We start from the raw sequence: 17,818 nt of genomic DNA, 5'->3' as shown, positions 1-17,818 counted from the left end.
CGTTAACGGCTGCCGCGCCGGCATTAAAGGATTAAAGAACAAAAGCCGAAGCTCCCGGTCGCTCAGACGTCACATCGCGGCAGACCGAGGGCTCCCCTGGACAGCGCTCTGCTCGCCGCCGAAGCCGCCTCGCGCAGGCGGGGAGCTGCCCGCGGGAGGCGCGTGCCCGCTGCGCGCCCCCAGACTGCGGGGAGCCCCGCGGAAACACCGGCACTCACCAAGCTCTGCACTTCGTGGCACCCTCTTGGTGCCCTTCTTCCCTCCACCTCGCACCCAGGATTAGATTTTTGTGTTGGTTTCTTACACAAAGCTAGCTAACACCAACCAAGCTAACACTAAAACCAAGAGTTTTCTAGTAGCTGCAGGTGAAGTCCTGCTGTGATTTCAGCTTTATCGAATACACATTTCTGCTTGAAACACGGGTTCCTCAGCTAACAAATGGAAAAAACATCACACTGCATACATACAGTACTCGCTTCCTTGAACCACAGAGTCTGACAGGAGGCCCATCTTTAACAGAGTTCAAAGGCTTTTACAATAAAGCCTTAGATTTATCTCTAGTTGCTATTTTTCAGACTATTACTGCATTTTCAGTGCTGCAGGCACAGTAAAGGTATAATAGTCAATTAGGCTCTGATCAGAGCTGTGCTTTTATCTTCCAGTAGATCCTAGACCATTCCTAGGACAATCCTGGCAGTATCTACCTACTCGCACTGAGCACTTCTCAAATCTCAGCCACAAAGTGCCAGTTAAAACTCCTGCCACAAAAGGCCCCCTCTCCAAACTTGGGGCCACTCCCCAAACTTGGGGCCTTGAAATTCGAGCAGGTTTTACTTTACAAACAGGGTAGCTTAGAATTTAAGATAAACTCAAAATTTAAGGCAGACCCACTTCCTTAAAGAAGTAAGAGAGAGATTCAAGTAAGGAGAGATTAAGCATTGTCACAAAAAAAACCCACTGGATTTTCTTGTGCTAACAGAACTATTTGGAGAGAAGGCCCATGTCTAGCAACTGTTACTGTTGCAGTATCAGGCCACTGGGACAGTTAGGGAGCATATGTAGTTCTAATGAAACATTAGAATTACAAAGATTGAACATATCCGTAAGATCTCAGCATGCAAATACAGGAGATACAGCCATTTGTGCCTGAGCTAAAATAAGACAAGTTATTTTGTACAAGTTATTTTTGTACATCTATGTAAAAAATACAGGTACAAAAGTTTTCTTGAGGAACTCAGTTCTAGAATTAGAAAGCCACCCTTTCAAAACAGACTAAAATGTTTCACAGAAAGTTACATAAATGGTCCCTGATAAATTTTAGACATTAGCAGTAGTAAGTGTTGATTTGGGATAGTAGTTTATAGAACAACCATCCAACCTAGCCATAAGAGATAATGGCAGAGAATACAACTTCTCCCAAGATGAAATCAAGGATCTACTCGCTGGTTCATGTTTTCTGACACAGGTGGAGAGCCAGCCCATCACCTGTAATTACCTGAATCACTCCTCCACATCATTTACCTCTTCTCCTACCAAATCTACAGCTTGATGCCACATGGCTGCAAAAACAAAATTCCTTCTCCCTGCCTGCTAAGGGAATTCCATTTGACTCTACAGACCATAAAAGTAACGAGCACAATACACTAACAGTTGTCATTTCTCTTTATTGTCTCAGGCAAATAATGTACCAAAGTGATTCATTTGATGTTTGCCTTTAACCATTTTGGTTTCCTTTCAGACTTAACAATAAAGAACTGGAATATCACATTATCTTACAAAAACAGCATAGACATGACAAAAAAAAAATCAAGAAACTCTTAGCCAAGGTTTAATATCATTGTTTTTAAACCAAAAGCTAAGGTGCAAAAATAACATAAGAAACAGAATAAAAACCAGTAGGCAGATATCCTAGGTATAAATCTTTACCACAGATAAATATGGAACTGGATAAAGTTTCCTGCAGCCATTAAACACTCACCACATCTCCGTTCTACATAATGTTTTGATAGCTATCAAGGCAGCTGAAATAAATACCCAAGGTTTATATTACACTCAAACCTAACCACTTGCAATGCCTAATTCACTACTGTTAAAAAACTGTTGTGTTTTGAGGAAGAAAGTCACAAGATATGGAGTACACCTTGCAGAATTGGCAGTTCACCTCATGTTCACCAGTTAAGCTAAATTTCCCAGTTTCAAAACTTCTGCTGAATTATAACCCCATTAGTCATATCAATTGCACTTTTCGCTAAACAGATGGAGTCCCTACTCCTTGATTATTCTTAGTAGTTCTAATAAAACACTAGCATGATTTCCTTTCACTTGTGCCACTGATCTTAGGCTGTGAGACTAAGCTCATTAGCAACTTGCATAGCAATAGGAGACACATCAGAAATATACACTAGCACAAACTATAGAGCTATTAAGGCAGATGGAGAAATCAGTCTGTTTTCTGCACAAATATCCACCTGTTTTAAATAAAAAAGGTACATCAGTCTAAATGAAATATCAGTACTAAAAGTTATGGAAATGAGAACAGTACTGATGAGTGCATAGGAGTGCACATCTATGGTCTCAACCAACATAAGAGACCAAGGAGGGCAGCATACAAAGAACAAAGTTAATATAACAAATACTTTCTACTCTAAGTTTTCAGTGAATGAATCAGAATGACAGTATATAAAGGATAAAGAAAATTTAGGTTTCTACCATGAACAGTTTCAAAATCACTTAGACTTCCCTCCAGATGCCCTAATAAAACATAGTTCATTCAATTAAGGCATATAAAGTTGAAAGAGAACAAAAACCCTATACTGTAATTTTTAAAGCCAGCAGGAGAAATTCTGCATAAAAACTGAATCAGAGAAACATCAGCAAATCCCTTTACTAATCTTCCAAAAATACAACTTCTGTCCAAGCTCAGAAAGAAAATAAGCCAGACACTTAAAGTTTCCTAACAGATTTTAAAAAATAAATAAATAAATAAAAAACCACTACACCCACAGATTATGCTGGCCAACCAAATACTCATCTTTTTCTTTTTTCCTCCTCCAAAGTGCAGTCAGAAAAAAAGGAAGCAAAAGTTTGATATAATAGGAGTTGATAGCATTGCATGCACGGAGCTTGAGGAAAAGAAGTTTTGTACAGTATTCTTTTCCCATAAAAGCCAAAGGGTTAATGCCTGGCAATACCTTTTAAGCCTTAGCAGTCTTCAAAACTCATGAGCTGATAATTGCACCCCATTTACCTGCCTGCCTTTGTTACCTCTAGGCCAAAAACTAGTACAAAAAGTCACTAAGCAAAATCACTTGGGATTTCCACCCTGGAAATGAAATACTCATCACTTGAGCGTAGTTACATTTAACACTCAACTTGCTTATTCAACTCATTTATATGTAGATGGCTTGGTAATGAAGAGATGCAACATGCATATAACATGCTTATATACAAAATACCTATGTTACAGCTCTTCATTAACAAAGACAATGGGAAAATAGGCAAACTTGCATACAAGGAGCACTGGAGCTCTGCAAAACACCACTCAGACTGTGACATGGATAGCAGCAAATCAGAGCTACGAAGCCCAGCTAGGCTGGGTCAGCATACACAGTAGCTCAGGTAGCTTCAGCACTGCGATTGCCAAACACTGTCCGTTTCCAAGGGAAAATTAACTTGCCCCACATGTGTCCAAACTACCCAACTCTTCAGATCTTTATCTTTGGATTTCAGGAGTGCCGAGACATTCCAGTGGCTATGTAGAACTCATCTCATGATGACAGATTTGGGAGTTGGCTGACTCAGGTAGAGCTGAGAGTAGCAGTCAACTTCCCTGGTGTCTTTAAATCTGTCAAGCACAAAACCAAGAAAACACCTTCTAGACCTGAGTGGTCCCCAAACAGTGTAGTTACCTTAGCATGATGCTTTAGCTTGTTGCCTGCTCTGTCTCACTCGAAACTTTGATGCCAGAACAAGGAAGAGGTTATAACCAGAAGCGTGCATCTTCTAGAAAATTGTGTTAAAATGATCATTCCCAGCTGGGCATTATTGCAACAGCCCTGACATATTGTCTGTGAATGCTGTGGCATAAAAACAAAAGGCATGTTACACCTAAGTGCTGAGAATATATCCCAAATGTGTAATCACATCAAGAGTAATTACAGGGTGCAACTCAGCATCCACGATGTTCCTGATGAACTCTATGCAGAACTCCTACATAGCCCTCTTGATTGTAAAAACATCTAATGACACTTCACAAGAATTCATTTCCTCCCTCTGCCTCCACCCAAACTTGCTTCCTAGGTTACAAAAGATCCAGAAGATAGTTAAATATGGAAAAAACAGAGTAATTCCTCTAGTTATCCTGCAAGTGATATCTCTCAGGAGGCAATGTAGAAAGTTTAGTTAAGCTCCCCTTGGCCTGATCTACAGTTTTCTGTATTCTGTAAACTATTTTTAAAACCAAAATGCAAGAGCAAGCTCTTATGCTGATATACTAAAACACATAGGGAGGAAAAAAGTCTACTAGTCTACTACCCTCACTCTATGTATACTGTACAACTAATTTTGAGAAAAGCATTTATGCAATTGCTACAGTGTCCCAGTCCAAGTCTTTGTTTATCCAAACACTAACATACAGAAAGTGCAAGTATCCTCCTGTGAGTGTTACACAGGACTGCACAGAGAAATTTAGAAGAGCAGACTGGCTGCTTGTACATGAAAGAGTAGAATCAGGTATACTGCTGGGGAGAGAGGGCAAGAACAGACATACTTTGGCTGTCAATACTGGTATTTACTTCACAGTATAATTCAGACCATTCTGTTTGCTTTAGCTTTAATGCAGGACAACCTGTGTTCTAACTCATCTTTTAAGTAAATATATTTTGCACTAACAAATACGCTTTATGATGTTTGTCCCAGCATACACTCCACCTTCTACTCTGAAGCTCTTAACTTAGACCTTAGAGCACTTATAGCCTTGTATATATGGGCTGTATACATCTATACAATATATATAGTATACAGCCCATCTATGCTTTCAGTTGCTTATGAAGCCCCAGATGCATAGGTGCAACATTACTGCTGCAAAGGCATAAACACTTAGAAACTTTATATTCTGATCATATTTTAAGATTTGGTCTTAACATGATTTTTTTTCTTTTTAAATACAGTAATAGATCTTAAATTAGTCTGAAGTTAGAGTGAGGTTTCAAAAGTCCCTTTTCATCTTTCATAAAACTTTGTAGCTTTGAACCTGGACTGTTTATTGTCACAAGTTTAAAAAGCAGCACAGCAGAAGTCATCTTGTCGTGCTTGGTAAGTTTTATAACGGTCATTCCCTTCAAACAGCAAACATTAGGGCGGCAACAGTAACGTGGCTTTCATGTCTTAGATGAAAGGTTATTTTGCTTAAAAAATGCTACTACTCCAAGAACATGAAAATTCAAGAACATTTTGTATCAGATCCATTCTTGGTGCAAATGTATTAATCAAGGATTTACATTCTTACTAAGCAGTGAGAGAGATAGGCCAAATCACTCCGAAGTCACTAGGTGATGTACTGAAATGCACAGTGGGCTACAGCAGAGCTTGGGTGTGCGCAGAGCCTTTCAGGTGAGCCGTGGCACCTGCTTCCTGGGTCTGGAAGGCAGTGAGCACAGAGAGAACAGCCTCTTTCACACTTATCCTTTCACTGGTACTTCTCGGGAGTGAACCTGAAAAGTGTAATTAGGCTCCTACAAAAACTTTCTGTATTAATGAAGGTTTGAGTTAGTTCTTTAAAGCCAAAATACAGGACCTGGTTACAACAATTAAAATACTACTTTTAAAGCGACCTGTCTCCCACAGAACCAAGGTGTTTAAAAAAAAAAAAAGGCAAAAAAAAAAGGTTTTTTCTCCAGTCTGAGGCACAGTCACTGAGGGAATTAGGTGTTATGAGCTGGGTCACTCTTAGTCTTACACTTGCTTTGCAAGATTGATAAAACCTGGTTACGTTATTTAGACTTTTATGCACTCATAAATATTCATCTTAAAAGACTCCAGGTTGCTCTCACTCTTTACCAAGCTCAGCATTTCATCTTCATGCACATATGCCCACGTGTAACTGACCGGACAAAAAGCGTAGCTCACCATCAGAAACGTCCCTTATGAATACTTGTGCCCCAAAACATCCTAACGGTGGGACAGAGGCAAGGAAAAAGTTGGCAAATAGCGTAACTAACACAATGGATTAATAACTTTTGCTTTACTTTACACTTGGCTTTCTCCAAAAATGCGTATACATACAAATACTAAGATATGTTCGTATGTCCTCCAGGTAAGACCTCTCGAGAGAGCTGTTTCTGAGACAAGCTCTCCCGAGACGCAGGCAGCGTTTCCCGAACGCCCGACAGGAGGTGTTCCTGGAGGCGGTTTTCCAGCAGCAGTTACCGCTCGCCGTTACGCAGCGCCGCCCCGCCGTTTCGGGAGCCGTTTCCACTCCCAAAGCGCGTCACGTTCCCCAACCGCCGCGTGCGCCGCGGGCGAGCGCGACACCTGGCGGCCGCCGCCGGCACCGCGGGCAGCGGCGACAACCGCCCCGGTGCCGCAGGGCCGGGGAAAGCGGCGGGCGGCCGGGGCCAGGCGCGGCCTTCGCACCCTGCCGCTGCCGCAGGGCGGCCTGCGGGGAGCGGGACGGGCCGCCCTGCGGCAGCCGCTTCCGTCACGCTTTGTGCGGGGAAACGCGGCTCCCCTTCCCTCCAAGCATTCCTGTCCCGGGAGGTCCTCACCGCCTCCTCACACCCCAGACAAGTAAACACCATCTAATAAAAACAGCCCTCCACACGTTCCACCTTCAGAGGGCAGTTTTATACACTTTTGCCAGCAGTGAGTGAGCAGGCACATCCAGCAACGCCCACCTGATGTACTTCTCCCAGATCCCTATGGTGGCCATACCTGCCCACCCTGGCTTGGTCTTGGCTCTCCCCCCAAATCAGTACATCCTCTTGGACAGTCTCTTTAACATCGCAGCTGAAGAAAGATCAATCTTGCATGGCCAGCTCTACATCTTCACTTCTCACAAGACCTTCCTATCTCACCATTCTGATTCCTCATAGCCAGAAGTGATAAAAAAAAAAAAAAAAAAAAAAAAAAAAAAAATCCCCCAAACTCTTCTGCTATTGAACTATCAGAATAATAAAGCATTGCTTTCAGTTGTATGCAACTCAGTGCTATGCTGTTTGTATGTGACACGTCAGGACAAAACCTTGGTTAAAGCTACAGCTCTGACTTGTTTTATTCAGTTTAGTTATTCCAACTCAAACGCAATCTCGTTACTAACACAAATGTCACCTCGGGTGTTTCACAAGCTGACAGCCAGAACTTGTGAACTCAGCTTTTGTCCTTTGATCACCACATTCTTCCAGAGATCTATTGCAATAAATGCAAGTCATGAACTAGCTATGGTAGACATGCTCTACATTGGTTATTTCCCCTAGTTATTTTAAGTGGAAGGACTCAAGGTATAAACATACATATAAATATATACATGAAAATAGGAATTTTCTCACATGCTGAGCTGTCTGGTTAGGTAACAAGCTCTTTACTGACAAGGACTACACTTCTTGCTCTCACAGAGACTGGACTGCAGGCTCTTTAGGCTACACAAGGCTCAATCAATCACTGTTAGCACTGGTGAATTTTAATGCTTCTTTATATAACCAAGTCCCTTGGTAGGAGATGTGTTAAGACTAAATCTATAACAAAGCAACTTAGCTGAAGCTTCATATGGATGAAGTGCACAATAACCACAGGTACAAGGTCTGCCTAGTGTAGCAGGTGTATTTGCTTAATTAAATCTGACAATCCTTTAATTAAAGCACCAATTTAAATGAAGGAAATCCAGGCACTAATCATTTCTGCCGATGCTATTTCTAGCAAATAAAAATATAAGGCAGCCAGATCTACCAGGCACTCAGTAGCATCTACAAATATTATAACCCTGAATTCCAAATGTTTCGTGAAATAAAGTTTTAAAAGAGAAAGTACGTGAGAGACATCTAAAAACACTTCTTCTGTCTGTTCAGGAAAAAAAAGAGCATTTAATACAAAACTTGGTCCTTGTAACTTGGTCCTGCATAGTAATTCTTTCCATGTCTAACATCAAATTACCTTCTTGGATTCACAGACATGAGTAAACCCCTATGGAGTTTTACATAAAGAAACAAAGGTCCATCCAACCATAGGGTCAGACTCTGCATGATTAACTGGTGTTGGCATTTCCTCAGGATTCTTCAGATCTATTTGAGAAATGGTTCAGGCTGGACCTGAAGTATAAGGAATCAGTCAAGGGCAGTGCTAAATTGCATGCTTCTGTTGCTAGCAAGAATAAAATAAGCAAAGCATGATCTAAAAAAGAAAGTACAGCAAATACTATTGTATACACTTTCTTTGTCAAAAGCTAAATGTAGTCTTTAAGACTTTGGCAAAACGCCAGTGCAATCTTTAATGCATTTTGTCCACCATGAAATAACGATCGAGTTCGCACCTACTATGATTTACTATACCTGCCCTTTCTGTAAGAGTTAAGCTAAATGTAAAGCTTAAGAGATCTTTACGCACAGCTAGAGTGGAAAAAAATACTACTACATTAAAAGAACAGCTTCAGAAAGCAGGCAGACACTTGTCAGATTGCAGTTGCAGCAGAATAAAGTGATCCAAATACTATGATTCTGTGCTAGTTTTGAAGTACAGTCTATTTAACTACAGTTGTTTCACTCCAGAGCCCCCTTTCTGTGCAGTCCTTAGTACACAAAGTTTGGCAATCATGATGGCTTACATTAATGTCATAATTTTATTTATGTAGCTAAATTGCATAATCTTGAAACAGCAATACATATTCATTATAACCATCATTACTAGCTGTGTCCTGCTTCTCCCAAAGCATTACTCCTGAAAACACGACGGAGCATCTTTCCAGGCTAACAGAAGTCCTCATCCTAATTCAAAATATAGTGCTAATACCAGACATGAGTTCTGGATTTGAAAAGATAAATACTGCATCAGCTTTTCCATGGAGGCTTATAGGCTGTGTATTTTTACAGAGAAGACAGAGATTTACAGAGATTTTACAGAGAAGAGAGACATTTCATTTGGTACAAGTAAGGAGAATAATAAAAGGTTCTTCTTCATGAAGAAGCTTGACGAAGTTGAGCTTGCTGGTAAACATTGCTTAAAAAGTGGTTTTAACAAAAGTCTTAATTAAAAGCTACACCTAACAGGTAAAGAACTCCCAGCATCACACTCACTATGTAACTACTAGCTATTTTTTTCCTTCCCTATGTCTTTTTTAACCTTCTCTAAAGGGCTGAACACTTTTCACATATTCTATGAGATTTTTCTACCAGGTAGAAAAACTACACCTGATGTTAACAGCTGAACAGTAAGAACTATTAATCCTTTCCCAAAGCATTTCCTCCTACCAACAGTACAGCCATATTTATCATGAAATAAAGGAAGGCAGGGTCATCCTCCCCTAAACAGGCAAACTTTAGCACCCTGTTTTAGAAGAGTGGGATAAAACAGAAAAAAAAATCAACACAAAGGGCACTTATTCATAAATGCAGCTTGCCTTAAAGAAAAACTATATATAAATTCCCAGAACTCTTAGTTCAAATGTCTTGGTTTTGATGTCAAGCAGTAAGTTCTTTTGTTTTCTCCGTCCTTTCAAGTGCAACTTCAAATACATCTTGCTCATTACAGTAAAGCATGATAAAATAATAGTTTTCTTTAGTAGAAGGTAGAAAAAGGATCAAATAACACCCTCTCAGCCATAAGAGAAGGAAGAAGAAAAAAGAAAAGAAGAAAAAAGAGCCTCTCCCCTCAAATAAAACCCCTCAAAAACTTATTTTCTATCTTACATCCTTTTTTTCCCCTTGCATTTCAGTCTGTGTGGCTCACATACACATCACTATGAGGAGAGCAAACGTTTTTATCATACTACTTTTCAGGACAGTACCAAAAAGTCTGTGCCATTGGCTTGGCCACCTCAAACACTTAAAGCACTATTCTCACCTGAAAACTAGATTATTAGCAGTACCTGTTCTTTTGAAAGCACCTGAGATGCATTAATCACAATGATGATGTTACTCTGCCACCTCATTGACTCATGAGGTGACACAGACTAAACTTCCATCATATTTGTGTGTCCTGGCCTTCGGGAAAGCACCACCGTTTTAAGTCTTTCAATTTAATACATTTTGCAACGCTGCATAGTAAGTATTGACTTACCTTAGTAGAGCAGGCTATAAGCTGTGTTTCTCCAAGACCTGCTTTACATGAAGCTCAGCTAGCAAATGCTAGGAAGAAGCAAACATTAATTAAAATAATAGCAATTGTTTATTTTTTTCATGAAAATAAATTAAAATAGAATTAAAAGAGTTAAGTGGTTGTCCCTTTTGGCTTTACTTGCATTCCTGAATACTAGCAAACAAATTATGAAATATAAATTGTAAGTTCTATAGATGTTGTGAAACTCAAAAATATCATACATTTCAAAGTCCTTTAAAAGTGTAATGCTTTAAACTATTAATGTACTATTAGGTGAATACTATAGCTTAATTAAAGCAGCTACACATTTTTTATTGCCACCAAAACATCTATCAGTGTTTCACAGGTACATCCTTACTGTAGCAGCTTCTTAGCATAAATATGCCTAAATAGCAAGTGAATACAAAAGCCACCTCATTTCACTACCATGCTTATCTTCTTAGTGCTATTAAAGGGGAAATTGGGCAGGAAAAGCCCTTAAATAGGAAACTTAATCTGCTTGATGAGAAGAAAAGGGACAGATGCTGAGAACAAGTGTTTTGACTTTCAGCTCTCAGGTTTAGAAAGAGGGTCTTCTTAGAGAGGGGGATGTGATAGTGTTCCTCACAGCTAGGTAACTACCTGTTCTACATGGCAAGCTGTTGAGAGATAGTATTGGTAGTAGTGTAGGGAATTTAGAGGGTTGTTTGTTTGTTTTTAGTAGGCTTCTGCAGCTGTTAACTTTGTAGATTTTATTGTTTCTCTCCTTTGCTGAAAGAAAGATGAAATGTGTTGTTCTTCTAATAAAAGGCATAGTTCATTTATTTCTATGTGTGAGTTTTTGTGTTTTTTTTTTAACCACCTGAAAGCTCTAGGTAGCCCTTGAAAGTATGAGGATTATGAAAGGAAATTATGCTGTAGTTATGTGTATGGATATATAAGGTCTTGTGCAAAAAAAAAAAAAAAAAAAAAAAAAAACAGAAACCATACCTAATATTTTACTGGGAATTTCCCACACTGTATTGCTAGGCAGCTTTCTTCTTTATGATTGAGTGAAAGTGGTTCTATAACTTATGAAAATAGCACTAGGTTAGAAAACAAAAGAAGTGCTGAGGCTGTTTAGGGCTCTTGACCTACCTGTGTTATGTGGCCTGAGATATAGATATTTTGATATTGCTGCATTAGTTGCAAATTCTTTATCTGGGCTTGAACACTCCTGAATTTTTCTTACTGGTAAAACTGTAATTGCTGAGAGGCCTGATCTTTCCAGACCTAGAAGAATGTACTAGAAGTGTATGAACTAGATAATATACCCACAGAGATATTTAGTATGTTAGAACACAGAAGTTTAAGGAAACTAGCTTTATTCAAGTAAAAAGTGCTATCTGAACTATAATTGTGTTTTAACAGACATGATGTGTCTACCTTGAAAATTAAAAACAGTTACTCAGGTCTTGCTTCTGTTGCCTTCTTTTAGAATAGTGCTACAATTATAATGCAAATTAAATGGACAAAATCCTTCCTTAGTTTGAGCTTTGATACATACATTTTCAAAAGTGGAGTATGTCCCTTTTTGTAGATGATCATTTAGATTGGTATTTTTTAATATCATCAGCTAGGTTTATTTCTTTCATTTTAGTTTTTCAGTTCTAATATATGTATAGATCATAAAACTGAAGAATTTTGACAGCATGGGGTTTTGTGCTTTCTGTTTTAGCTGTGCATGAGCTTTGTTCTTGAAGGCATCATTTGAAATAGGATGTATGCTTTGGAACAGGTGGGAAAAGTTTATAATACAGTGCTCTCTTAGTGATATCTGGTCTTCCAAAGTAGCGGAGTTCAGTATACCCTGAGGAGTTACTACAGCCCAGCAGAGTTTAGCAATGGCAGTGCAAGGATTGAGCAGAGATCCTCTCATAGCCCTGCAAAGAAACTGTAGGATTATGGGCAGCACCTCTGCAACCTCCCAAGTAAAATGACAGATCATTTTGTAAGTGTTAGTAAAAATCTGTCAGTGTCTTAACCTGTCTCTTCATGACATCTTCCCAATTAATGCAGAAAGTTTCCTGCAGAACAGCTAGTTTTCTTCCTCAAAGGAGAGAGAGGGAGAGGAGAAGGAGAAGAAGAGAAGGGGGGGAAAAAAAAAAAAAAAAAAAAAAAGCCTGTCTTCCCAGTGCTTCTCTGGGACTTGGCAAGGTCGATACCTGTTGCATAAGGCATTTGTTTGCTTTGCTGGCAGCAGTGCTTTTGCTGTCTTCAATCTTTATTTTTAATTGCTGAGCACAATTATGATGGAGCAGTTGTTTTGAGGTGGTTTCGAACTAAAAAGAAAAATGGCAGTAAGCTGTCACCACCATCATTGTAGGAATAGTGAGTTTCAGATGCTTCGTTTTCAATCTGCACCTTTCCTGAGGTGTTTCTGCCCCAGATAGGGATGGGCACAGCCCCTTAGGGACTGCGTGGGCTGCCAGTGTCAGACCCACTGCTGGAGGGTGCTCTGCTACAGAGGACCCTACAGCTGCCCTGGGGTGGGGACCTCAGTTATGGGGCAGGGGTAGCTCTTCTGGTTACTTAAACACAGTAAAAGTCCTTTTGACAACGCCCACAGGTAGTGTGAGCTGCTCATAGTGCTTTCTTTGTTTCCTCTAGCCCTATGGGTACAGTACCTGCTCATAATTTTCTCCATCTCCATGCCTGGGGGATGTGTAATTCTTGCTGCTTATGCAGAACAGAAGGGCTTGTTCACTCTTAATTAGCTGGAGCTCATCACGCAGCAGCCCCAAGCTTTGTTATGCTTGTGAGTTCAGTCAGTTCTGCTCTCCACAACGTTTGCCCACCCTGTTTAGAGGGTCTGGATACACTTTACCTTCTGTTCCTTTAAAAAAAAATGTTGAATAATGCTTGTTTATCTAACGGAGGAATAGGGAAAACCGGCATGATGAACAACCTGTAAAATCTATAACAGACCTGGAAATTGGTACAGGGGTGTGCTCCAGTGTGCCCTCGCTCCTCCTCATCCTTTGGAAGCAGATAACCTATTTTCTGGTCTGGAGTTGCCACCTCAGGTCTGAAAGGTCCCCTGACACCACAGTGGGAATGGGGGCTCCTTGGTGGATAGGACAGGGCCCTTCAGGGTGTCCTGATTGTGCCATTGAGCTGCTGGCAGGAAGACCTGGTGCCCTAACAAAGCACAAAGTGATTCCGCAGTCACCGGAAAGCCTCCCTTGGTTTCCCATCTGCTGCTCCCTCTCTTCCCACCCAGCTGCTTCCACATGAGGCTTGCTTTGTTCTGAGCCTTTTTGGTAGTGGCTCGCGCCTTTTTTTTTTCTTTCAGATGTCACATTTTCCACATCAGCAGTATCAAAAGCAAAATAAAACAACTGTAAGCCTGATGGAGTGTCAGAAAGTATTCACTACAGCTCAGCTCTAGCGGAAAATAGATATGTGAAGACAAAGTGCTGCATTATGAGTGTCAGGGCAATTTCCAAAATTAGCTTAAGAAAGTGCAAGGGATTAGGGCATTGTTTTACTGAACTGCAGCAGTCTCTCGGGTGACTCGCTGCAGCCCTTTAATAGCAAAATCCTAAATCCTGCTTTAGATAAGTGGTTTGGGGACTGTTACATTAACAAAGAGGCACCATTCAATGTTTAAGGTGCCCTCACTTTGTATTAGGATCCATCCAGGATGCATAAACAGATAAGAAAATGTTAGGAAATAAAATTATTTAAACAATTAAAAAGCAATAAGGTCAGTCTTTATTAATCCATGCTTTCTGTAGGAGTACTGTGTATATTAACATACATGTCTGTATTTTTGTCATTACTATGAAAATTCTTTTGCTGAATTTGGGCAATACATATTTGGGCACTTTCATACTTACCTCAATGAACTAAAAACATTAAATGTTCCAGTCTGGATGTTAGAATGAGTACAAATTAAGATATATAATGGGGAGCACATAAATAATAACAGTGGGTAGTCCCTATGTGTTTGTTTTAAAAATGCTTAGCACAAAAAAAGTATGAGACTTACATATCCTTGTTTTAGTGCAGTTCATGATGTAGGACATATAAATTACCGTGGGGAATCACAGCAGTAGCCCATATACTTGGTCATTGCAACTCTCCCTCAGACTTGGCTGAAGAGCATGGGCTCTTTTTCTTCATTAAATCAAAGGTAAAGTTCTGCATGTTCTGCCTGTTTAGGGAGAAAGCTGTCCTGAAAGAGAAGAAGCTTCACTTTTTCACACTGGTTTTGCATTACATTCTTTAGGTAACTCTTCGTACTACTTCTCCTATCCAAGGTATTTTAGTTACATGAGGTGGCTGTGCTTGCTATGGCGTTGTTGAATGGTTTCTGAGCTCATCAACTTATCTGAGTTTTTGACTTCTTAATCTAGAAGTCTTTGGATGAGCGATGTAGCAGAATACGTTGCATCAAAACATCAGGTTGGTTTGCTGAGTCATCCATAAGATTTGATGTGCGACCTTTCTTAAGGGCTCAAGAAATTTGGCAGAGTCTCTCTTGCAGAGGTGGAGGATGCAGCTCTGTGTCAGAGGTGCTGGACCCTGGCCAAGGCAGGAAAATCCCAAAGTAATTGTGTGCAAGATGATTATACTTAAAATAGTGAAGGTAAATCCCAGCTTTCTGCACCTGGAAAATGGGTAGCAGGAATTTGTCAGCACAGGGCTGTGTCCTCACTAGGGAGGGGATGGCAAGTGGCAGAAGGTGCTTTCCTCCCAGGCCTTGGTGAGGTGGCAGGCTCCTTAGCTTTTGCTGGGATCAACGGGGAATAAAATGCTTAGCTGGTGTTCATCTACAAGTGAAAATCTGCCCCATGGAAACTACTGAGTTTCCAGTAGCGTGACAGCCAGATATGATCCTTAATGGGATTTTTTTCTGGAGGGCAGCTATTGACCCAGAAGGCAGGAGGCATTTCCTAGAAGCGCTCTCCTGCTGCTCCAGCAGAAGTCACACAACTGTGTGTTAGGAAGCCTTTGATACTAAAAGTAGTGTGAAACTATTTCAAAATTTTCCAGGCACTTTGTGAAGGAAAATATGTCTCAAGTGATGTTTTTTCTTGGTGTATACAACAATGTAACCTCTGTGTTATGGAAAGATGGGAATAAAGAACTTGGTAAAACCTTAGAAGAATGGCCCTGGAAAGAGCATTCTCATGTCAGGATGTTTCCAGGTGATCTGAAATTCATCTGTCAAAGTGAGATGAAAATAGAAATCTTCATTGATGTGGAGCCTTCTGTTACGATATCTACAGAAACTGTTTGACTATGTCTTGCTTCATAAAATCTGACACTTCATTATAGACTATACCTACCAATGCCTTGTTTTTCCTATGTGATGATCTCATTACAAACTAGGACTAAGTGCCAATAGATCAATAGATGATAGGTACAGAAAGATACTTTTCTATAGGACAAGTGTAAACACTACTTGAGCTTTTTTTTTATTTTTAATGACATCAGGAAAGGTATTTCAGAATATCTTAGTTTAGACTAAGAATAAAAAATAAAAGAAGATTTGCCAACTTTTCAGAGAGTTTTTTCCCTGAGCCCTTCAGGCGGTGGCCGTGTCTCAGTTCGTGCAGCTCAGTTCGGGCTGGCTCAGGCGCTGGAGGGCACTGCTGGCTCTGTAACACGTGGCTGGCTGCCCGTGCTCTCCGCTGCGAAACTAAGCCCTGACATTGTGTGTGGAGAGGGAAGAAAATAAAAAATAAAAAAAAAAACTTTAAATTTGCGAATACTAACAATGCTCTGAGTGGTTCACTGTAATAGAAGAGCAGGCAAACGCAGCCCTGGACGGATGCCTTGCATACTTCAATTCTTTTCGAATGAGAACTCCTATTTCCCCTTTTGTGTCCCTCATGCACTATGATTTATGCCTTATGGGAGAAAGCACCGACAAGCATTAGCTCTGGACTGGCTTCTGAGCGGTTAAGGTCCTGAACTGTCTCTTCACAGCCCATATTTGAAGGGTCATATCTCTGCCAGAAGACAGCTGGATCCGTGGAGGCAGAAAAATAGAGTTCCTCGGATTCCCTAGAAGGCCTGGAAAGTGCTGGTCCTACCAGCACAGCAAGTAAAGGAAAGGTCAGAGATTTGGGCCAGCAGTCTCAGGCGGCCCACATCTTGTATATGACCCATTTCTCTATAGGATGCACGTAGTAATATGGTTATTAATATATTTTGTGTTTCTGTATACTTCATCTTTAAATTTCTAGCAGTCCGGTGACTTCTGGAGAAAGCCAGTATATTTTGTTCCATTTCAAAGTACAGGCTATTACAGGACCTTGTATTTTCTCATGGATTTTTTTTCTCTTATTTCCTTACTTCTGTGAATCTGAATTAACTTAGAACTTATGTCTATTAATTGTACATGTGAAGTTTTACCTAGTGCAACAGAGACAGTACCCCATATAAAGGACTTTTTAATCTATGTTTTGAAACATATAAGTATTTACTAAATGTTGGTCCTAAGGTGAATCATTTTGCTGCCTTAGAGCAAGAGGATAATAAAGAATTGTTCTAGAAAACTCCATCACATCAAGCTATTTTGTGTCACTGAGGAGGCTCTAACTCTTAAAAAAAAAGAAAAAAAAAGAAAAAAAAAACACTTCATCTTTTTTTTTTTTCTTGCTAGATGAGTTAAGTGAGTTATCTGATGTTGTTTCTATCATGGGCATGGACATTTTTTTGTTAGTGAATTTAGCTTGTGTCGCTGTGAAATAATCATTCTTTCTCAGCTGCTATTAATGCTTTGTTTCCCTAGAGCTCCATTTACTGTGTTCCCCAGGGAAACAGATTCCCCAAACCGCTATTTATGTGACAAAGCTCAGCAGCTACTTATGGACTTCATTTGTATACACAAAGATTACTCAGGTTGCTAAGATTCAGTGTGATCAAGCCATCTCTGGTGGGATTTCTTATGTCTTCATAAATAACATGCCTTATTCTTTCAGTTTATAAATGCAGCTCCTATTCCCACATGCAAAAATGATGTTATGGATGAAGTGCATTTATATATTTTGCTTGATGATGAAACAAAGTCTATATTCATTATCTATTTTAACATGTCAGAACAGCAAAACAAATTGCAAATATTTTCTGTGACTTAGTAATGATACTATTCGGGTTCCTATATAATGCGGTTAAATGTCATTATTTCCATTTCACACATGTGGAACAGAGGCACAGCAAAGTCAAATGACTTCCTGGAAATTGCCCAAGAAGCCTGTAGCAGAACTTGGAAAACAACCAGGTATTCTCAGTTGTAGTCATCTTCTCTATGCACAGTGGTTCTCCATCATTAAACCTGGAAAAATCTTCTTTCCTTAACAATGAGGAAGGTCAAGTGATTGTGAGAGATGCATTTATACTCTAATTTAACTCCAACTGATGAGAGAGCTGGAAAAGCATGTAACAATCTTCCTTTTTTGTAATGTAAATAATTTTAAAGGCTTTATTAGAAAATGATGTGGTGGGAGGCAGAGTAGAACAAGGAAAGGAAGAGAAAAGGTGT

At 39.9% G+C, this 17,818-nt stretch overlaps 1 protein-coding gene across 1 annotated transcript in view; it reads right to left on the bottom strand.

The window, feature by feature from the left end:
- The window catches only part of SCAF8 (SR-related CTD associated factor 8), a 65,851-nt gene extending 49,408 nt beyond the window's left edge, over positions 1-16,443 (bottom strand). Inside the window, exons 1-2 of the mRNA XM_026044372.1 lie at positions 16,368-16,443; positions 10,264-10,304 (exon numbers count right to left, since the gene is read on the bottom strand). Of these exons, the coding sequence (XP_025900157.1) occupies positions 10,264-10,304; positions 16,368-16,443 (117 nt within the window). The remainder of the gene's footprint in view (positions 1-10,263; positions 10,305-16,367) is intronic.
- Between the last annotated feature and the right edge of the window lie 1,375 nt (positions 16,444-17,818).

The sequence above is a fragment of the Nothoprocta perdicaria genome, unplaced genomic scaffold (genome assembly GCF_003342845.1).
Source record: "Nothoprocta perdicaria isolate Ctin4 unplaced genomic scaffold, notPer1 scaffold_36, whole genome shotgun sequence".
Lineage (NCBI taxonomy): Eukaryota > Metazoa > Chordata > Aves > Tinamiformes > Tinamidae > Nothoprocta > Nothoprocta perdicaria.
This window is presented reverse-complemented; position numbering and strand designations above follow the sequence as displayed.